Below are 23,923 nucleotides of genomic sequence, written 5' to 3'. Positions count from 1 at the left end.
CTTTCTAAAGCACACACCAGCATGGTGCAGAGACTCCTAAACCTTAATGACAAAACCTGGGCAGGGAGGTGGCCCAAAGGTAAAGGCACCTAAGGTGAGTCTTCAACACCCACGTGGTGGTGGTGCTGGAAGGAAAGCACTTACTACTGCAAGTTGTCCTCCAGCTCCCACGTGTGCAAGTGCATGCATGCACACACATATAAAGGAATGTAACTTTCAAAAAAAAGACAGCTTCCTGTGAGTCACATCCACTTCATCCCACTTATATTCTTCCCTTTACCCCTTTTATATTCTCCCCTTCAGAACAAAATTCCTTAAAAAATCATGTTTCCTGTCTAGTCTCTGCTCTTGTTTGCTCACATTTTACTGGAGTAGCTTTTGAGTGAGCACTTGACCTTGTTAGTAAAATTAAAATGAGTTAAGACTTGCAATATCTTAGGACATAGTCTGCCATGTAGTATGTGTACATGTTCATAATAAATCAATAAATGCTTTAATGGAAGGTCAGGTTTTAATATTTTAAGTCAAAACAAAAATGATTATTTAGAAATAAGATTAATTCTGTGTTGTATGATTGAGTTAAGGGTAAGGAGAATCATTACGCAGAATAATTGCTAAGGTTTCAAACATGTATTATTTTTACTTTTTTTAAGGGTAGGGTTGTGGGATTTTGGTGTTTTACAGATGGTTGACTGCAGCTGAGGTATGGGTTCTGTGACTGGTGCTGCAACTACCCTCTTCTTGGGAGATGGGATTCTGTTCCCAGGCAGAAGGCATGCAGCAGCATCCAGATTCTCTTCTGTATGTGGAGCCTCTGAGGTGGAAGGAGCTGAGCAGACAGGAGGTCAAGTCTTTGGTCCTCTCCAAATTCAGGATTTAAATGAAGGTCTTGCTATTGTTGCCTCTGACTTTATCCAGCACAGCTTTTACTTACCTCATAGATGAGGCAGATATGAAGGCTGTTTCAGCCTGAGGTGTTCTGAGGACCCTCATGGGAGAGCCTGATGTGGCTATATTTCCTCAACAAACCATGGTCTCTAGTTTGCCTGATAAAATACATCTTAATGCTCTTCACAGCTATTGAGGGTCTGAGAGATAAAGGCTACTGATCTCTCCAGAGTGTAACTTATGTAATATAGACTGTCTGAAGACAAACCTAGCATTGCTTAGTTCGGAGGCAGACAATGTGTATCCCAGCGTGACCCGGTCAATAACGTTGTGATGTTCTGTATAAGACAAATGTAAGTTTTTGTTCTCTTTGCTCCGTTAATGTTTATTGATTGTTTTCCTTTATAAATGATAAATAGGGAAGGCTTGGCTAAATCTTGTTCTCTGATTTCTTGGAACACAAGAATCCTATTTTTCTTCCATATTTTTACATTCAAGTTTAACTCATTGCTTTTTTTGGAAATACTGTGGACAACTAATATATCAAAGATAGGAACATCTTAGAAATGAAACTTTGTCATGCCATCATTACTCCATGTATGTAGAATTGTTTCTGTTTTACAGAGAAGCCTGTTTATTTGGGAAGGTGGGGAAAAAACCTTCCTTGAAGTCAATGTACTAGTCAGAGAGAAAGAAAGAGACAGAGTCAAAAAATAGAACATGATGTTCTGTGTAGAAGGAAGTTTCTAGAAAGGAAGAAATAGTCAGAAATTATGGATACAAGGGAATCTCAGTCCCTCCAGAATTCTTATTTGCCACCAGGTTCTATGATTTGGCAACGTTTTGTGTAGGAACCACCACTAGAACCAGATAATAGAATAGGTTGCTAAGTGCATCCACCCACGAAGAAAATTAGAAAACTCTTATAAAAAGCCAAAATGAAATGTAAGGTGACTGGATGAGCTGGTTGTGCTGATTTAGGTGAAGAGTAACCCAGGCTGCTAGCAATTAGAGGATTTATGGAGCTCCAGACTGCCTGAGAAGGTCAGTCAGTGTAAATAGGCATCTCCAGTGTAAATGTCTACATCATCTTCATGTAGACCCACACTCAGGGTTTCATAAGGCGGACCCTTAGCCTTCTACCACTTTCTTAAGATTCTTTTACATTAACCTTTCTGAGCCATATACTCAGTGTATGAAGTGCTATGTAACATACATTCTTGTGCATACTCATATATCCACAGGCATATTTGCATGTGTGTATGCCTATGGCATCTATGAATATCATATTCTGATTAGTTTTGTTGCAACCCTAGGAGCAACTTGGTACCCTTTTGCACACAAAAATACTAACAACCAAAAAGTTGAAATACTTTGTCTAAGATGAACCAAAAAGATAAAACTAAAAAACCCTTCCTTTGGGAACAGACCCTTCTGTTTCCTTCATACTGCCTCCCTGGTACTCTCCACTTGTCCTAAGTTCCTCATGACACTTGTCATTGTTGGCTTGATTTCACTGACCGTGGGCCTGAGTGCCTGGTGTTGCCTTCACATGCACACAGCTAAGCTCTTCACTTCAGGTTTCGTAAGCAACAACCCCCTGCCCACTACTACCATGTGCCCAGCTCAAATTTGGGCACAAGGGATGCACACCTCCCTCTCTTGGCCAACACCCCTTCCTCTACCATTGTCAGTGCTTTGTTAGATTTCATGTCTGCCCAGTGTCCCCAGCTATCTTGATCAGAGCCTTGAGGGAGGACTCAGAGCCAGCACAGTGGCTTCAGGCTTCAGCACTTTCTTCCAGCTTCCTGTATCTTGACTATAATTACCCCTTTCTAAGTTAGGTGGGCAAGAAGAATTTTCAAAACCCCAGACTCTCCAGTTAATTGATGAAAAATCATGTTTACTTTACTAAGGGATTTATTTGGGCTATCCAGAGGATGAGTTTAAACAAATACTTAAGAAGAAAGCAGTATTGGGTCGCAAATCAATTGTGCAATTGAGCATCCACACGTAATTATGTATAGATCCCATAACTCTGAGAACAATTAATATTTTTCTAATGTACCTCATTTAGAGAATAGAAAGAAACTAACACAAAACTATTTTTCTGTTTCTTCTCAACTAGACAAACCTACATTTTTCCCAGAGAATGTAGGACTGGGTAGGGCCTGTGTACTGATGCCCTGGACAAGTGGTAGGTGATAATTGTGTCCTGTCGCCACACACACACACACACACACACACACACACACACACACACACACACACACCGGCTTGGCCTTTGTAGAAGTCCTGGATCCTTTCCCAACCTTGCCTGCCCCATCACACTCACTCACGCAGACAGCAGTCCATTGTCTAAGCACACCATCTGCTCTGGTGACCTGAGAAAGGACAGTTTGTAGCTGAGGCACATTTTCAGATTTGCTTTAATTTTCACTTCTTTTTGGAGGAACTCCTCCTTACCATGACTGTCAGCCCAGGCAGTAGCCAGGCATCTTACCAGCATGTGAAAAGCTTTCCTGGTTCTTCTGCAGTAGAACAAACTAATCCTGTTTGCTTATCTGTAGCCCTTGAAGCAAAGAAGAGAGTGGCAGTTTAAGGAGGTTTGAAACACTGGCCTGGCGCCAGGGCCTCTTTGCCTGCACACTCCACTCTGCATGTTCCAGCCGTAGGAACAAACTGCATTATTTTGTTTCAAACTGTGCTCAAGGGAAGCCAAGACCTTGTAACTGGAAAGTTCCCAAACAGAAAAGTCTAAGACTAAATTTAGTGTTCTATTTAAAAAATAAAATAAATCGAACATTTTGTTTGTTCATCTTTTATATGTTGAGAATGGGGGTGGGGTTGAGATTAACCTAGTCACACTGACAACCTAAGAAAAGTATTCAAAGAAGTGAGAAGCAAGCTAATCCTTTTGGTGAAGAGGGAAATCCTTAACAAAATGTAATGAAGTGGCATGAAATACAGGCTCAGCAGCCAAACTCATGAGTGACATAGCCTCTCTAATCTCCATTACATAAAACTTTATCGTGGCTCAGACAGTATGAAAAACCATTAAAAGTAAATGAAAGAACCCTCCACTGATAGAAAGTAGGAGAAAAGATTGTTGTTTTATTTATGTCGGTTTTTAAAAACATAAATATAATTCAATGCTTTTTGAACTATATTCATTTAATTATGTGTAAGTTGTTTTTCTTCTGTTCACCTTGAACTGTAACTGCAGCAAAAAGAGCCTTGTGATGCTGAGGAGACTATAATACAATGCAGTGTGTTAGCAGTAGAGTCTGTGGTCCTTTAGTACATCCTCAGCCCACCGCGGTCGCCGTGACACTGATTTTCATCCTCCTCTGTTGTCACTTCTATAGTTTGAACACTGAACACCTGCTGCTTTGGACTAGACAGAACATTCAGATTATTAGCAATTCCAAATACTGTTAGAAACACCCAGAACACATACTAATAAGGCAGGTTCGCAGACAGCATCTCCAAACACTTTGGTTCAAAAGACTAGTGTAGAACCTAGGATGTTTGTTCTGTTTTTCCAGATTTCCCTATTGATTGATACAGAGCCAGATTTGGGATCATGGAGCACACTTTTGTTCCCTGGCAGAAACAATATTAATTTGTTTGTGTAATATGTACCACTGGTTCATTCCCACTTGGAACTACAGAACAGAGATTGTATGTTTGTTAGGAAGACAGTTGTGAAAGACTATCATTTAGTTCTTTAAGAGATCTTCTCTTTGTGAGTTTTGGTTGTGGCCTTGGACATTCTAGAGAAAGGCATCTCTAAGCATAATCTATGCAGCTTCTCATAGTGCTGTGGAGGCCAGAGCAACCCACCATGTGACTCAGGGCGCATGGGTGATAATAGATCCAGAAGTGAGATTGGAATTTTTAACCATTTCATTAAAACATGCCTAAATTGAATCACTTGAGCAATAGGGGCAATTTGCAGAATGAATACATATATTCTTCTGTGTGTGGGGTTGGGGTGCAGCGTATCTGTGTATGTATAGTGGAAGGTATATGTGGTAACTAGAGCCTGACACTGGATGCCTTTCTTCAGTCGTTTCTCTGCATTATTACTACTGGTGTTGTGTATTTTGAGACAATTTATCACTCAACCTGAAACTAGTTGTTTGCACTAGGCTCGCTGACCAGTGAGCCCCCAGGATCGTCCTGTCTTTAGCCCCCAGCTCTGGGTTACAAGTGTGTACTGTCACACCCAGCTTTTTTATGTGTTCTAAAGATCTAAATTCAAACGTTCAAGCTTATGCAGCAATCTGTTTAGCCACTGAAATGTCTCCCAGCCCTGGTAGTCTTCAGGTTTTAGCAGTAAGAGACTGCTAAATGACTCATAAATCATACCTCTACCCAAGAAACACAAATGAGCAATATTAAAATTACTTCCCTCTTAATATGTTTGAAAATCTTTAAATGGAGCCCACTTTGGCAGACATCTCAAAGGAAGCAACACCAAAGCACTATGTACTATGTTAGTTGGATGAGAATTTATCATTTCCTCTGATGGTTTTGAAAGTGACAAGTATGGTCACTTTGGAGTGCTGTGAGACTAGGCCATGCACACAAGAATTTGTACAAGCATAAGAGAAAATAGCAGGTTTTCTTTTCTCCTGGCTCGCTGGCTACTGAATCTCCCAGCTAGATGCCTCAGAGAATCCTGTTGGTAGAATCTTCCTCAGAAAAAGGACAGCAGAGTTGGAGGAGAAAAAATCAGACTTCAAGTCAGGGTCATTCTGTTCTGATGCTGCCTGTCTCTGCCATACATTCAATCCCCTTGAGCCATTTTTAGCCACAGTGCCATTGGCAAATTGACCTCTGACATCTCTCTGCTGTTTTCTCTAAAAGTGGGACTGGTAAAGGTTCATAATCATTGAAGAGATAAAACCAAAACCCAGCACTGACTATACACTATTCATTCTATGAATGCCACTTGTCACTGAATGTCATCTTTGTAGGCAATGACCCCTGACCTAACTTTCAGAGTCAAAGAAGGTGGTAGAGATCCTGTAGCATTTTGCATGCTCTTTGTGCATGACTGATGGTGGTGATGGTGAAATACTCAAGCCTCAAAGAGTAATCATAGCAACATGAAGGTTTTTCATCTCCACTCACGTCCTTACTAGTCACTTAGTCACTGACTGAAGGGTCATTCAGCAGAGCTTGAGGGGCCCAAGTAGCTTCTGCATTCATGTGGCTTACCTGGCCTCCCAAAGGAAGGAATATAAGCAGCCTCTTTGTCTTCATTCACCCAGCTCAGAAAGCTCTGATGCTCCAATTCTACTGCTCGATGCTAGCCCCAGGCAGAATCAGAGATTCCTTCTGTATATGCTGACATACTTGAACCTCTATCATAGCACCTCTTTCATAATGCTTTTGTGTTGAAGTTGATTGTTTGCATTTTGATCTTTCTCTGTCTATTTTAACTTGCTTGAGGGCATGGTGTGTACACATAGTGGATGCTCAGTAATTGTCCGATTAATGTAGATCAGAGCACAGAGGCCGCTTCATGAGAGTCGAGAGCATAGACTCAGGAGCCTGGCTTCCCAAGGTTCATATCCTAGCTCAGACCTGAGCTCTGTGATCATAGGCAAGTTTTCTTACGTGCAAAATGGAAACATTAATACAACTCCCTCATAGGGCTGTTTTGGGAGGTGAATGAGTTAAACACGTGTAAAGCACATTTCCCATGTAAATATAGTCATGAAAGTGGCTAGTTTGGGCTTTAGTCTTTCTGGGCTTGCTCTAACTTGCTAAGGTTGGATTTGGGATTTGCTCCATAAGGGAGATTTTTTTATCTACTCATGCAAGGTTAGGAACTCACCACTCACTTCTCTCTTTCCCCATTGATAGTGCTTATGACTCCAAATTTAATTATGTTAGGTTTCTTTTGGTGTTTGTTTGTTTGTTGAGACAGAGTCTTTCTGTGTAGTCCCAGCTGTCCTGGAATTTACCCTATAGACCAGGCTGGCCTCAAACTCAAGAGATCTGCCTGCCTCTGCCTTCTGAGTCCTGAGAGTAAAGGTGTGTGCTACCACACCCTGCTTGCTTGCTAGGCTTCTTTGGAAAAAAAAAGAAAGGCATCATTTAAACACTGGTATAAATTCATTAGTTAAACATAACCTATAATCTAAGAGGTTTGAAAGTAAATATAAGTCCACATAGATTCAATGAGATGGCCAACTGATTTCTTCCTGAGTGCCAGTTTTGATCCCTGGTGCACATTAGGAGGGATTCTGCGGCCATCTCCTTGTTCATCAATGGCTGTCACAGGCACAGAATTAGAGGTACAGAAGAGAGCCACACACTTGCTCTCTGCCTTTATATGGATTTTTATTAATCATGCTACCTTGCCTTTTTCTTTTTCACCTTAAAGATGAAAAGAAGTACTTTCCTCTTATGGTGGCTTCTTCCCGACGTCGCTTACCTTGCTGTAGTTTCTGTCTCAGCTTTGGGAGCCAACACTTTTCTCTGGCAGTTTTCTTTGCTTTGATGTTTTGAAGTGTCAAATCTTGGCAGGAAAGCTTTTTACTCTGATTAATAACTTGCTCTAATTACTCTAGCTAGGAGGTAGCTATAAAAAGAAAATGGAAAGAGGAGGGATTGGGCAAGGAAGCTGCTGCCCCAGGATCACGGAGTTTTCCCGACCTGACTCCACTGACCACACTGGAATTTGTTTGGCTTTGGTTTTCCTTTCCCTAAAGATAATGGAGGAGGAGGAGAGCTAAGCTGAGTTCCACCAACCACAAGAGAAACTACTTGAAGAAAGATTCTTCCCTTTCTCCTCTAAATAGGAGCACTACATCTCATCTTCTAACCTTATCTCTTCACTTCTCTTCTTCACACATTAGGCATCTGTCTGAACTAGGGGAAGGCTGGTTGACTTTAAAAGTCAACTCTTCCCCTCCTAATATAGTCAATACAATTGGAACATAGTCAATTTAATGGTTTTTCTTTACATGACGAGGTTTGCTCACAAAGTACCTGCAAACTTTTTACTGATTCTACAGTAGAGTTCCCAGTTGAAAACAATTTGTAATTAAAAACAAAAATCACAGTGCTGTTTGAGTCACAGCAATACTTATTTCCTGACAGCCACAAAGACTGTAAGTAAAGAACCTACTTCTCAAGCTGAGAATGCTAATAAGTTCCCCAAGACACAACATTCTCTAAGCCATTGGACAAAGGATGAATCTTGTTGAAAAGCATGGACTTTAAAGTTACAAACCTGCAGTTCCTTCTCAATGCTTTATTTCATCAGTTTGTTTTTGTTTAAACCCAGAGGGGAAATCCAGATGCCTGCAACCCTGTGAAGCAGATGTCAGTCTGATTGTTTAACATTCTCAGCTCAAGGATGTGAAGAATGACTGCAACCATCCGATCCCCCTGTGCCAGCCTTTAGATCCTAGAGTCTCAATTCTTTCTCAAAAATGTGCAGTTTCCGGAAGTGATCTATTGAGCAACTGCAGCTTTCGAGAATGTTGGGTGACCTTGCCTAGCATTCTTCTTGATGTTAAGCCAGGGCAGTCTCATGTTCCTCAAACACTTGACCCAGCACCTGCCCAGTGTCAGGCAACATAGGAAATAAGGACACACTTTGAATATGGTCCCTGTCCTTGTGGAGCTGCAGCTGGAGCCTTGCTCTGGGTCTCCTCCCATAATCGTCTTCTGAGCTCTTCCATGTGGAGGAGAGATGGGGTGGACATAGATTGTGTTCCCACTGGGAGGAAAGGTGGCACACACTTCTTAGTTCAAGAGATTGGGGGGATTGGGTCCTTGTGGTAGCAAAGGTTTAAGTAACAGGCTTTGAAAATGGACTGTGGCTGATTTCTGCTTGGCCAAGAGAGATAGAGGAGGGGCATCCTTCATGTCAAAGGATGGAAGTCCCTCTAGAGTTAAAGTTACAAGGACAGACAAATCTTGCAAGCCTGCCTCTAACTTTTTAAGTTAGGGAAATTAAGACCCATGAGAGGTAGTAGTTTTCTCAGATCAAAAAGGCAGTTAGTGGAAGACTCCCTTTTAAGTGTTTAAGAAGGAGCATGGCAAAAAAGCAAGACATTCTGATTGGTGTGTCCAGGCCTGCATGTAAACCTTTCCATGACTAGCAGTCATTACCTAGAATTCCCCTGGGGATTAAAGTCACAGTCACACCTTAGTTAATTGACTAATCCCCAGGAAGTGATCAGATGTGTGGTTTTTCCAATGATTATTTTTCTAGTCCAATACTCCCTTGCCTTAGGCATGTAATAAAGTTTGTCTGTTCTTTTTCTCATTTAAAAAAAGAAGAAGAATGATTACTTCCTGTTACTTCCTGTCACTGGTACTTGATCCTAGATATTTGGCCACTTAACAGCAAGTCAAATGAGTATTTGAATAATTGGGCATTGCTGACAGGGACAATATTCATGAATTTTGGAATGCTCTGAACAGTGATGGCACCAGGTAGACACAAAGATGCTTTCTAATTTAATTTATGTGTTGTAGAACTAGGAGCCATTATCATCTGACAGGACCTGTGTGAGAATCCCAATTCTGTTACTTTGTCACCATGTGGCCTTGGGCAAGTTATTTCACATCTGAGATGGTTTCCTGTCTATGAAGTATGGTAGAGAGAGGGTCTGGGTACCCATGTGAGCATACCTCTAAAACAAGGCTTCTCATGAGCCTGCATCCTAATACTGTGCCTGCTGCATGTACTACAGGGATTTCTCTTTTAGAATGGGGTCTTATTTTCAATCCTATATTATGGAATCAGATGAAACACTGGAATCTTATGATTTAACCATCAGTTTATCTACTATCTCTGAAAAATACTTTAAACTGAAAACAAAAAGAGTAGACATGGCGTCTCGTGCTTTCCTTCACCTACATCAGTGATCGCCCCCCCATTCATATTTTACCTGCATTGTTGTTTTTCCTTTTCCCAGCCACACAGGAAACTAATGAAGCCATATATAGAGCTCTAAGATATAACTGACCTTGTGCACCTTTAATTGAGGACAGAATTTGCTAAAGTGCCGCCACCACCCACCAGTGGTTTACTTTACAGCCTGTGTCCTGGCTAGACTGGCTGTTGGCTGTATAATTTGTCTAGTTTTGTCTGGAGCCTTAGACTATTCAGCTGCTTCAGGGCAAAATCTTTTGGGGTGTCATTAAATGGGATTGATAATTGGCTTCTGATGAATATTCATTGTGACTAATGACTTTGGGCAAACTTTACACATAGAATCTTTCTATTCTCCTACCAAGTGAGATATTTTGATAGAATCATTTTCCTAACTTGCACTTCAATTAAATATTCACATACCCCTTTGTTGACTATACTCCTTATTGTATACTTTCATTATATTAAGATTTTATCCTCTACAGGAAATGAGTAAAGTCCTTCAGACTCATATGTGGCTAGTGACACTATGTAGAACTCTGTACATCATTTCTGGGTCAATGTAGGTGTATGGAGATCCCATTGCAGTTAGCCTAGCCACTGTTCTTAACAATACACAGAATGAGTGTCACTTTATATTTTGGGAAACAGCCAGATAATCTCCAGCTTGCTCTATTTGTTTTCTTAATCAAATGGGTGAATGTGTCTTACCCAGATTGTAGAGACTTGGCCTTAGAAAATCTCTAATGAAATGATGGAGTACCTTTAAAGGCTTGTAGATTTGTCTGTTTGTTTCTAATGAAGGATAACTAGTTTAAAATCTTATCGTTTAATCTGGTAGATTTATTTTGAGATTAAGGAGTTAAGTAAAAAATAGTCTCTAAAACCAGTCACTGCTGGCACCCACCTTTAATTCCAGTACTTGGGAAGCAGAGACAAGCAGATCTCTGAATTTGAGGCTACTCTGGTCTACAGAATGAGTTCCAGGATAGCCAGAGCTACAGCAAAAAAATCCTGTCTTGGGGGATGGGGGTAGAGGTAGGATATTGTCTGAAGATAAGATTTGGCCTAAAACAATTTAAACAAATAAAAAACAGGGAATCAACTCCCACCTCAAACAAAATCATCCTAGTGAATAATATAATTTCAAACATATTCATGTGATGATGTTACCTTAGCACCGAACAGTTTTTGCAGTGTACATATTATAATTAATTTATTTATTTACTATTTATTTAATGTACCGTAGAAATATAGCATAGGCATATGATTGGATGGATGGACGGATGACTCAATTTTTCTGAAAGTAGTATATCCTAAGCTTGTCCTTGTTTTGCAATGAGAGTTTGTGGAACTCCCATTGTTAATGAAATTGCTAGTGCCTAATATATAAGCTAAGCTACTGGCTGTGTTATAAATATAGTCTAAGTCAGAATCTGGTTGCTTGTCTGTTTTTTTAATTTATTCAGGGTGCACACTGCATTGACAAACACTTATATGCATGCAGTTGAGCAATGTGGAGATGAAAAAAGATAGGGTCTTTGTGTATGTCATAACCAGGGGACAAACTTCAGTCGTTACAGTTCATTTGGTAACAGAGTCAAGGCGAGGCTACAGAGGAGAGGAGAGCTTGTTCAGAGGCCTAAGGGAAGAATTTGCCAGCAGAACAAATCCCAGCAGGTTTGAGAGATGGGGAAAGGTGAAAACGTGAGGAGAGGAAAGGAGTCCATCACTCCATTACTTGTGCTAATGGTATGTTCCAAGGGCAAGCTGGGGAGACAGGTGAGTCTGGTTGAAGATGCTGCTTCACAGATAAACCAGATCCAGCACAGATGTTCTATTCTAGCTGTGCCCTAAAGGCTTGTGAGCAAGAAGTGATGTGACTGGAGAAAGAATGCTGGCTAAAGATGAGCAGAAGGACTGGTGCTCAGGACCACAGTAACCCACCAGCCTGACTTGTGGGTAGCATCTGAGTAAAGATGGTTTGTTCTCCAAACCACACCACCAGTTATGTTTGTGCTTCCAAACCCTAAGGAGAACAGCCATGGCAATAATGTATCTCTATGGCAGCTGCTTCTGTCAGAGCCTACTGAATGGGATGGGTGGTTGAACCTCAATGCCTATGAGCAGCTCCCCACACGCCCTGGATCTACTCCCCACATTTCCTGATTTAAAGAATGAGGTCTGAAGAGAATGGGTGAGGGGCATAGTACCCTCACTTCAGTACACAGCTTTCACAACTGTGAAGCATCCGCAGCGTATTCAGTTTAAAGCTGGTTGTGTATACTAACCTGGATTCTTTTAATGGGTCTTGGCACATTACTCTTTCCCCACATAAATGTCCTTCTGTCAGCAAAGACCAGTTACTACCAGCTTCCTCAAAAAAAAAAAATAAAAAAAAGGAAAAGGCCTCATGGTGACAGGCTTCCTAAAAACCAAAGAAACATAAGGACAAAAGACAGAAAAGGAGTTATAGGCTGTTGTTACTTAGAAGCTGGTCCCCAGGGTTGCATCTTGTCTCTTTTGCCATATTGAATTTAAAAGAGATTGTATTGCTTTTCATTACTCTTACCTATCAATCTTTAATTATGTCAAATACTGCTTATTTGACATCTCTAGCCTTAAAAGTAAAGACAAGGGTTACAAAACATGTTGTTGAAAGAAATGGGGAAGGATAAGCCCACAAACCATGCTAGAACAATTGATGAACTACTCGGAAAAAGTAAATTCTCACCTCACATCTAAAGCCCATCTTAATTGCAAATTGATTTGGGAGTCAATGATTGCAGACATCTTGGAGGTCTTTCATTGGACAAGGAGTGGGACTCATCACAAGGCAAACCTTGTTCACCCCATCATTCAAACCTCTACTATCAGGAACTTGGGGAAAATGAAAGCCAACTTGTCAAAAAACATTACATAGGATGATGGCCTTTACAGGTCCTCAATGCTTGCTTATAAATCAGTTTAAACAATACTAGCACTTCTTTTAAAGGTCTGGGGGCGGGGCGGGCATTTATGTAAGAAATAGAGTCAGGAAACATGACAGAAACTCTTCACCATGCTAATAAGAGAGGTGAGCATAGTAATCTAGCATAAAATGTAAACTTGACTGTACTGCTTAGCTGGCAAAGCAGTCAGTTACACTGACACAAGTAGTTCCTTACTGTCCTCTGTCTGCTGAGCACTGTAACATGTCTGTAATCTACATCTGGAAACTGTATATCCAAATACAAGTGTGTGACTTATGATAGAAAGCAGCAGAACAGGGATGAAGAATATACTGGGGATAATGAAAGGGTGTGTTTCCTAAGACCATTTAAGGATATAGGAAAATTATATCAGGAAATGATGTCAAAATGAAAAGAGAAAAACATTATATTTAGAGTTTTAATTTTATTAGAAAAGGAATTATACGTCGTTACATGTACAATAACCTAATGTGTTAAATAATCTTCAGAAAATGCTGATTCTTTTATCACATTCTTCTTTTTCTCAATTTTCTACTCTAAATGTGCATGAGCTTTAAAACCTGTATTCATTTTATTTATTTATGTATTTATGTATTTATTTATTTTTGGTGTGGTCCTGAGGATTGGACTTGACTTCAGACATAGACATACTAGGCCAAAGCTACCACTGAGTTGCACATCCTCTCCCCAGCCCCTACCAGCCTTGTATTAGCTTCAAGATCAGAGGATAGGAAGAATATATTTTGAAGAAGAAGTTTGCTGCACTACACTGGGGTGGGCACATCTGACGAGGAGTTGTTTCTGCTGTGACTTTAAGTCCTTAACTTGAGCACAAGCCTCCGTCAGCTTCGCCTTGTGGTCTGACTCTCTGTTCTTCTTTGTTGCAGCTGACGGCCTGCATCCACGGCTCGGCTGCCATGCTCTACCCCATGTACTGGCAGCACGTGTACATCCCTGTGCTGCCCCCACATCTTCTGGACTACTGCTGGTAAGGCTGCTGGGTGCCTGTCCCCCTCCCGGGGAGGACCCACACATGAGAGGCTTTAACTTGTAACTGCTGTGGGTGACACTCAAGTAAAGACAGTCTTAAAGGTACAGAGTGTGGGGTACCTGACAGCAAGGTGCTTTATGCCATGCCATTCTGACAGGGCCAAGAGAAAAGGTAACACTTTTAACACTCTTCATAGAGAAGCCAAAGCACCAACAAATTGTGTGCTTTTTATCCCACTAAGACACTGGAAGCTGGTGACAGGAGCAGGGATCCATCCGCAGGGCCTCCCGTTTCGGCTGGGCCCTGGCACTTCCCATAGACTTGCTTTTAGCTGTGGTTTGGACCTCCTGGGGTTTTGTTACTTTGTTTTTTGTGTTTTCCTCTTTTTTTTTTTCTTCCCTCTGGCCTCTTGCTCCTGCCTATTTTGTTTGTTTGTTTGTTCACTTGTTTGTTTTATTTTACCTTTTTGTGAGACAGGATTTTACTGTATTTCCTAAACAAGCCACAAACACACACTCTTCCTCCTCAGCTTCCTGGGTGCTGGGATGGATTTCCGTGTGTACTACACCCAGCTCTATAACCGTCTGAAGCTTTGTGAGGAATTCACTGTTGAGCATGGATTCGTAAGGGCAAGGAAAGAAGCAAGATGAAGTTGTTCAGATACAGTTATGTTTTTAAGATAAAATAGCATCTAGGGATGGGTGGCTCATGGGAGACACAGTGCCTTCTGAAGCACCCTCACTGCCTTTGGGAGTGTGCCGGAAGGGAGAGTCTGTTTGGCTGACTTGGATCTGTTTTCCTTATGAATAATTTTTCTCTGTTGTAATTGTATATTAAGAGGCATTGTCTTGGAACAGCCCTTGTCAGTAGATGCTGAAAAGGGAGTATAGTGCATTCATCAAAAAGGCCCTTGGTTTTCCTGCCAGAAATTGGAGCTTCAGGAGAAAGGCTCCATTTTGGTGACCATAGCCCTTACATGTGATCAAATACTTCATGAAATTGGCCATTGGCTTAGAATGGTAGAGGCCAGTCAACCCTAGGTTTGCTTTTCTTTAGTCCTCTCTGAAAAGGCTCATGTTAGTAGGTGCCTTATGTCCTAGAAGCCTCCAGGTGTTCCTGGTAAACCTGATTTGGATGTTATAGGTTCAGCCTCTTTCCAAGAAGCCACAGGTACAACAAAGACAAAAATAGCTCGGGGACAGCAAACAGTATCCAAGAGCACTGAGCCCAATAAACTGGCCCACTTCTTTATACTGAGATCTTTCTGATCCTGGTGGGTTTTCTTGTTCTTACTTTCTCCAAGTTCGGTGCTAGGTGTATGGATTATTAAAGGCGAGGTTGTTTCTCTCGTGGAGCCAGCAGGCAGTGAGGGAATGTTGATACAGGGTTTCTCTGTGTAGCACTAGCTGTCCTGGAACTCAGAATCTGCCTGTCTCTGCCTCTGTTCTAGGATTAAAGGCATACAACACTATTAGCCCTGGGTTTTTTGTTTTTGTTTTTTAATTTTTCTTTATTTTTTTATGTTTATACGTGTTTGGCTAAGTGTGTGTTAGTGCCCACAAAGGCCAGAAAAGGGTATTGGATTCGCTGGAACTGAAATTACAGATGGTTGTGAGCTATCACGTGGGTGCTGAGGAACTGAACCCAGTCCTGCAAGAGTAGCCAGTGTTATCAGTGAGCCAGTCATCAGGAATGGAGCCCACAGTGTTTGCCCTGCCTTTTTACATTTTGCTGGATTTTGGAAATTGTTTTCTATTAAAGATGCCTTCTAGATACTCCTGGTCTGGATTCCATTTTTGATCCCTTGTGGAACAAGTAAGGGAGTATTATGTTTTCAAACAGAAGGATCAAATTACAAAGCCCTTGAAATAGTTTTATTTGGGGTCTCTGATTTCCTCAGGAGTGTTTTCAGACCCCAGTGCTCCCTTAGCACCCCACTTTTATGCAAGTTCTGTGTCTCATATTCCCCAGGAAACCATAGAGTAGTGCTGTTCCCATTAGCTCAGGGTGAGGGTCATCAGGCTCCTGTCCCTATAGCTGTGTCATGGTGCCAGATCCTCCATGTCCTTTGGTTCCTAGCACGGCACCTAGGAGCCTCCCTCGCTGCTCTTTCACTGGTGTCCACTTATCTACAGTGTATGTCGCCCATTTGTTTCCACATCCTCAGCTCCTTTCTCCTGCTATCCCCATGGCCCTTCCCAGTCACTCTGCGCTCACACTGCTTGTGTTTATCATCTATACCAAGGTGACCAACCTCCCTCAGAGAGCCCATGACGTAGCACAAACAGGGCTGAGCTAACAGGACAACACCTCGTCTCAAGTTTTTTACTGACTGGCTACTCAGCTTAGGGAATGTAAATCTGCTTCTGCCCTCACCAGAAGAGGGCCTCCTCAAATCCTTTCCAAACACCTACTTGTATAAAAATGCTTTTGAATGTGAAGCACACAGTCAGGCCCCCACCGGGTGGTTCTTGACCCCATGCAGCCTTTTGGAAGCCTTCTACTGCCCCCTTCTCCTTCCTGCTTCTCATACCCTCTGACGTGTCCATAGCTTTGTCTGGATCCACTTGTAGCTACCTCTCTGTCCTTCCTGTTCACTCGCCCTACTGGATTTGCTTGCCTCCCTGCTTACACTGGATCTTCATGGAGTTCTCAGTGTGATGGATATTTGTGCTGTATTTGGGACACTGGGCAACATCTAGTTAGTCTCCATCATCAGGCACTCAGATGATGGAGTGTTAAAGACAGACATGGTAAGGGAGTGCCTCGGCACCTTCCTATCTGTTCTTCCTTTGATAGATTCTGATGGGGACTTCTAAAGGCCACTGCAGGCAGGACCGACTAGAAAATACTGTCACCCATCCTCAGCCTCCACTAGTCCTCTACTTGTGTTCCTGACTCCTTGGCCTGCCTAAATCCCAAGGCTTTCCTGTCTTTGGAGGAAGGAGGAACAGTCTGCCTAAAGACAACCTCTCCACCTGGGCCTGGATCTGCTTCCAGAACTGTATCTGAGATACATCGTAATTGTTTTTCTCCCTTTTCTGCACTCTCCCTCCTCTCACTACAAAGGTGTGCAAACCCTGGGTCCTCAGGCACACCTTTGCTTGTCTTTTTTTGAGCTTCTAAACCAATTAGTTCTTCATTTTTTCCATTGACAAGTACATCAGTGGAAAGAGCATGTTTGTCATCTGGTAGTATGTGTTGTCATTGTTTAGATGAAAGATTGTAGGACTGAAAAGAAGATCAAAGAGAAGGGGACAGAGGAGTTGGAAGGAAAGAAAAAAGTGTAAGACACACCCAAGAAAGGAAAGGGGAGGGAGAAAAAGAGGGAAGGCTGAGGAATAGAGACAGCCTCACAGGGTGACCCCAGCACAGTCACATGGGGAACCCTCCCCCATATATAACAGCCTCACAGATGCAACATTACTCACCACACAGACAGACTGACAGACAGACACACACACACAGACACACACACACTTCAGTGCAGCCCTGAGTATATTTAAAGACAACGGGGAGTCCTGCATGAGGAGCTGCCTGGAGTGCTTAATACTATGTTTAGACAGGAGTGCATGGGCTTTGGAGTTCAGGGATGGCACGGCTCAGAGAATTGACAGTGTCCCTTTGCCAAAAAGTTCAGCTAAGGTATTTCATTATTTGGAAAGTTTTGTTGCAAAATTACTAGCTATTTTAAGACCATCAGCTTAAGTTTTGTGTGGTAGCACACACTTATGTAATCCTAGTCCTCAGAAAACTGGGACAGAAGGTTTGCTTCAAATCCAAGGCTAGCCTGGGCTACATATCCAGTACCAAATCCTCCAAAGGTTATAGAACAAGACACACACACACACACACACACACACACACACGTACGTGCGCACACATGCACATACCATCCAGCAGTTCTGTGATTCAAAAATCACAAAGAGGAAAGAATCTTCTGGTGACGCTAGTGAAAACAGCCTCGGGGACCCGTCACTTTTACCTTCGTGACCACGTTCCTTCCTGCAAAACAGGTGAGGTTAGCTCTCCTTCACAGGTCAGTACACTAGGCCCGAAGGGCTTAGTAACTTGTCCCAGCATATATACTGTGTTCTGTGTGATTCCAGTTTCAGGATCACAAGCAAGAACTGTGCACATGTATGTACACATCTATAGTTGTGTATATGGAAAAAAACCGAGCTCTAGAAACATCAAAATATTTAACAATGACTTGTGATGAAGAAGAGATTATTTCACATGCTTTTTATTATATTTTCTATTATTTCTATAATGAAGTACATTTTTTATAATTGAGCACTTTCTTTGTGAAAATAGTTTACATAGCCAGTTGTTCGTTCTAGCCACTGCCTGTCCTGTCTTCTTTGCATTCTGCCTTTTCAGTGAAAACTGTCCCAGATCCTCTTCCTAATGCCATCGCTCACTTTAGAGCTCAGGAGTGTCATTTTCTGCTGAGCCTCAGGCATGGTAACAGCTCAGACTTGGAAGAGAATTCTTACTGAGGAAGGGCACTGAATCTTCCAGTTCAACTGTGCTTTGCTTCTTTTCTTTTCTTTTTTTATTTTATTATTTTTTGTGTGCCTAAATAGCTTTGTGATGAGTCCTCCTTGTGTTTATAGAACCTTTCTCCTAGTCTTCTATATTCACAAAGAACTTCCTGACATCTGCCCAGAAGATGGTTTCAGGCCGATGGGGATTGGCACCTGCTTGCAACTGTAAAACATAAGTGTGATGAAAGGAGCGGCCACAAGAGAAGAAGGCAGACCTCCAGCCAAGGGTTACGTTGACCACTTTAGTCTGATGTAACTGCTCTGGGCAGAAAGGAAAAATGTCATGGAAATGGACTCAGTGTTAATTACTTTATTCTACTGAGATCCTTCCCTTGAAAGCCACCAGGTTGAGTCCTTGGTAGCTGGAGCCAGCAGGGATAACTAGCATTTAAGGAAAGGGCTGGGAGCCCTCAACATGTAAATCTGAGGGAGGTTTGTTCCTCTGCAGATGATTTAAATGTTAAGTACATCCCCTTGCAGGGGATACACAAGTGGAATCTGAAAACTATTATCTCCTGTAGAAATGAACTCTCAATTTGCTCACTGCACAGGAAGGGCGGATTCTAGTCATTTTCACTGCCAGCAGGTGCCCTTTCTATGCATAATAGACTTCACAAGTGTAATTAACACATGAGGACCACTGCTGCCAGTTTTTCTTCAGGTGCATGCTGCTAGGAGTTTTCAGGACAACAGTGCCGGCCACATGGGCCTCTCACATGGTGCTTGAAGATGAGATACTCATTGACCTCTGGACAAAGACATGTTAAATGGGGCTGAACCTGTCCCCTGCTGTGAGCACCGCAGGTCATGGTCCTTGGACTCCTGGGACCCCAGAAGCTGTACACAGCCTCTGGTTGAGCAGAAGCTAGAAGAGCAAAGCTGTAGTTTGCATGCAGTTAATAAATGAAAGGATGATGCTGAGCACCCTGCAATTATGTGGAAGACTCTAATTGCACATTCACAAATACAACAACCAATTATCTGAGTTAACTTTAATTAGAGCTATAATCACAAATTTTAATTATCGGAATAAATCAGTTTAGTACAAATGGCTTCCCTTAAATATTTCCCAAATTAATTTTTCCCATGTCCCTTCCCCATTTTGACAGAGCAATGGAGTAAGTAGAGAGTGCTGAGGATTTGAGCTCATACAGGTCTGCATTTAAATCTCAGTCTCATCTCTTATTCCACCTCTGATGCACACTGTCATTTTCTGGGAAATGGGTACAATTCACCTATTTTGAGGAGTAGCTATGTGAGTCACAGGCACAGTTACAGCTATTACAGGGCAGTTACGTGTTTATAGTGATTGTTCCTGCCACCATCACCACAAACACAGGACATGAGTTTTAGTTTCTAGAAGGTCTAGTTGACATCAAATGTTTCTCTTGCTTCTGCTGCCTCATGAGTCAACTTTATAACTCCTTTTCTCTTTTACTCATGAGATTGTTTTTATTTTGACTTTTGTATTTAACTTGAGTTATTGTATGGTTGTTTTCATTTGCAGCTGTGGCATAAGAATGAAAAGAAAAGAAACAAAAGCAGATGGCAGAGAAAGCGGAAGGAGTAAGACATTTCCAGCCCTTATGAATATTTAAAAGCATGTGCTGCTGGTTCCTTTAGATCTGTGCCATTCCCTTGACTCTGAAAGTGAGAACGAGCATGCTGCCTACCTTAGCTGACTGCCTCTCTGAGTTTGGCCCTTCCTGGAAAGCCTTCCACTGGGGACAAAGGATTTACTTGCTGATGAGAGTCAGTACTGATTTTCATAATAGTACTCACCATCTATGGAGAATGTGTGGTGAGCCCTTTCTAAACAGAATTGTGCTATAAGTTATTAACCCCTTTGTATATGGGAGGAAATTGAGGCTCAGAGAGGTTAAGAGTACACTATTCTTACTCATGGAAGGAATAATAGGGACTTCACTTGAAATCCAAGGCATTCCCAGGCCAATGCTTTTCTTACTAGTGTCTGAGTGTCAGAATAAGTTGCAGCTATCACCAAGGTTTATGAAGAAGTTCCTCTAGTCTTCTTGACACCTTGCATTGTATTGTCATTATTTAATTATTTATGCTCACTCAACAATGTTTGTAGAGTACTTAATAAGTAGCAAGTACCATGGTGATTGGATAGAAAGTAAAAAGTAAAAGCCATGTGAGATTGCCTATGGGCTTAACATTTCCTCCCTTTCCCCTTCAGAAGTAGCCCAAAATAAGTGCCACAAAAGCCCTAAACTGTATTTTTGTATTTGGTATATTCTAGATGTTTGTTTACATAGTTTAGTGATAAAATATTTGCAAGGCATAGAAAGACAAGTTCATCTTCCCACCCCAAAGGACAGCTACGCATGTATCTGAGTATCTGAGGGAGTTGAGGAGAGAGACATCTTTAAGAAATCCAGTTGAAATTCATAGCTTGGTGCTGGACATATGTGGTTAAAATTCCCTTCTGTATGTTCAGTTCTTGGCTGTTTAGATTGTATTAAAGAATTTTATCATGTACACAAAAGCTATGTGTTTCCTTCTTGCATTAAGTATTCATAAATACTTACTGTGTACTTGGCATAGGAAGATAAGAGCTCATAAATAGTTTTGGATTTCAGAAAACACTACTTCACAAAAGGAATTGGGCATCCTAACAAGAGAGGGGGAATGGAGATTAGTGGTTGGTTTTGTTAAGGGGAGAAGTAACCAGGGACTGAGAGGACCAGCCCAGTGCTCAGAGAAGGCCTCAGATGTGAAGAGTCTACAGAGAAGCGATGAGGGGTAAGGAAAAGGACCAGAATTCCAGGTTAAGACATCAGAGGGAAGTTGGATCTGTGATGGCCTGATGGTCAGGTAGTCTGCTCGCTCTCTCACTCTCTCTCTCTCTCTCTCTCTCCCTCTCTCTCTCTCTCTCTCTCTCTCTCTCTCACACACACACACACACACACACACACACACAAATGTGTGTTAGTTGAACAAAGGAAAATTATAGGTTTTTAAGTAGAGTCTCAACAATGATTTGACTGAATTTGACCCTGAGGTTTGAATAGAGAACCTGAGTGGGAAAGAAGTCAAGGCTGTAAATCAAAGTCCTGGGTCTAAATTGTGATGATAACTGAGTATGTGCTTACCTGAGCACGTAGCTTCTCTGAGCCCCATTTTCTTCTCCTCCTCCAATGTCATTTGCCTGGAATATAGTTAAATATATCTTTCTGCTCTACTCAAAGATTCTGATACCAAGTGGGCAAAAATAAGTGCTTATAGTGGCTTATAGTGGCTGAGCCCTCCACTAAGATACACCTCCACTTCCTTCATCGACACCAAAGCACCATGTAACTGCAGCTGTCAGAGGACACCTTTTGTACTTCCTGAGTAAACTGCCCTCTAGAAGGAAAATGAAGGGAGGAGACTGGGAGATCTTTGCTTTTGTCTTTGCTATAGATTCTTTGGACCTCAGTAACTAGTACCCTGTGGACTCTATAAGAAAACTGACTTTTAAGTAAGCCATTCAGGTGTTCTTTTTCCTGTCAAAATAGAACTTACATATCACAAAATTTACCCATTTGGAAATATGCAGTCAGTTTTCTTTCTGAGGACCCAGGTTTGGTTCCCAGCATCCACATATTTGCTCACAGCTATTCATTTCTGGGAGGATCTGACTCCCTCTTCTGGGCCCCAGAAGCTCCCGTGTACACAGGTACACAAATAATACATAAATAAAAAATTTTAAAAAAGGAAACTTTTCTATAGTAATGAATTACAGAAAAAATAATTAAATGACTTACAATGTGTTTCAACTATCTCACTAGACTGTATAGATGCAATAGCTATGTAGTTCTAATGTATGTAATATAACTGAAACCACTAATTCAGAAACCACTAATTCTTATCATAATATTTTAACCTTTGGAAAGGATATGAAGCAAAGAACAGTGCTGTACAGACATGAACAATCTGCAGCAGACCTTCAGCATGGCTCCTGCAGAACTGCTTGCACACGCAGGTGTCTAGGGTGCCGCGAGTCAGCTGTCGCCTCAAAAGCATTACATTTGATGTTGCTAGGGTCTCAGGACATCTTTCTTGGTCCTTTCTTCTTCCTTTACCAACACTGGATAATTTATAAAAAGAATAGGGTTTTCCTTGATTTATTTTGTTTTGTTTTGGCTCACAGTTCTGGAAGTCTAAGTTCCATTGCATTAGCATCTATTTGACTTCTGTTAAGGGTCTGTGGTACAAAATGGGAAAGCAGGGAAGCAACAGCATATGTCCAGCAAAGTGGTTGCATAGCAAAAGTAGGAGAGGAAACCTTGTCTTCCAGCAGGCTACTTGCTCTCAAAGTCATCAGTCTGGTTTCATGAGACGTGGCATTACTTTATTTGTGACAGCTCTTTTCTCATCACCAGTGGGCCCCACCCCTAAACACTACCACAATGAGGATGTAAGCCTCAACACAAGCTGGCATGGAAACACCTCTTCAAGCCATGGGAGGGTTAGAAAACACAGGAACATACCTGACAGGGTTTGATGGTAGAGCTCACTCGCTTTGAGCATTCCTGGAACCATCCCGGTGGTCTTGTGCTCCCTTATTAACCCTCTGGACATGCCCTGCCAGGCCCACTTCCTAACCTTACCCGCTGCCCGTGTCATGGGGCAGCTAGCTCTAACTCACACTCACTGGCTCCTGCTAAACCTGGTTTTCCAGTTTTCATGAATGTTTTTCTTCCTTCTCCGTGGATGCAGTACAAATACTGCAGTCTCTACAGCAAACCACTTGGGCTATCACTGGGAACAAAAGGAAGGCAGGAATCACAGACCACGGAATAAGGGAACAAGGAACACTTCTACAGTGCATCAGAGCACTTTGTAGCAGAGCTTTAGGGATACATACCTCTGTCCCCACAGTGATTAACACTGGGGATAATAGCAGAAGCAGTAGGATGGCTCTAGATTCTGAGTAATCTCAGGGATTGTAATGTCTCCCATAAGCATTTCATCTGAGAAGCTAGGTTGCACGGGTCATTGGCTGCTAAGCATCGTGGTATGTGGGATATCTCATAGCTAGAAAAACACAAAGAGAAAATCTGATGCTTACCAGTCACATTTGTGTTTTTAGTATTCACTGATATTTTTCTTTTTTAACTTGTACCTTGTTCATTCCTGCATTTCTACCAGGCGTTCATGGCCTGCCGTGGCTGCCATATGAGACCTCTCTTTAGGAGCCAGCTCTGGCTGCCCTGGTTTCCTGATGCTTTCTGCGTCCATCTGCTTCTGGTAGATTGAGGGGACACGAAGGGCAGAGTTTTCCATGCTTTGGTGTTGACCTCGCAGATTTTCATCTTTGTAATGAACATTTATTCATTTGGTCAGGACCACTTATATGGTGCTCTCAAAAAAGCATCTCCACACGCCCCCTGTGGACCACCCCCAGGAGCTGAAGAGGGACATTGTCCTCCCTCTCTCCACTGTATTGAGCTGCTAGTGAAATGTGTGTGTCTTTCAACCATCTTCAGCTCTGAGTTCGGCTCACACTGAGCCCGTTTTCTCCTCCTGCTGCACATTCCCTTCTGCTCCTTTTCCAACCCAGAGTTGTTAATGAGCTCTTCTTGGGGACCCCCTCCTCTACTGT

The 23,923-nt window shown here is 42.0% G+C and overlaps 1 protein-coding gene across 10 annotated transcripts in view; it reads left to right on the top strand.

The window, feature by feature from the left end:
- Nucleotides 1-23,923, top strand: part of Dennd1a (DENN domain containing 1A) — a 480,683-nt gene that overhangs the window by 266,049 nt on the left and 190,711 nt on the right. For all 10 annotated transcript variants that reach the window (XM_052182388.1, XM_052182389.1, XM_052182385.1 and 7 more), the window contains one exon: nucleotides 13,659-13,759. In XM_052182388.1, the coding sequence (XP_052038348.1) occupies nucleotides 13,659-13,759 (101 nt within the window). The remainder of the gene's footprint in view (nucleotides 1-13,658; nucleotides 13,760-23,923) is intronic.

Source organism: Apodemus sylvaticus, chromosome 5 (assembly GCF_947179515.1).
Source record: "Apodemus sylvaticus chromosome 5, mApoSyl1.1, whole genome shotgun sequence".
In the NCBI taxonomy this organism is placed as follows: domain Eukaryota; kingdom Metazoa; phylum Chordata; class Mammalia; order Rodentia; family Muridae; genus Apodemus; species Apodemus sylvaticus.
This window is presented reverse-complemented; position numbering and strand designations above follow the sequence as displayed.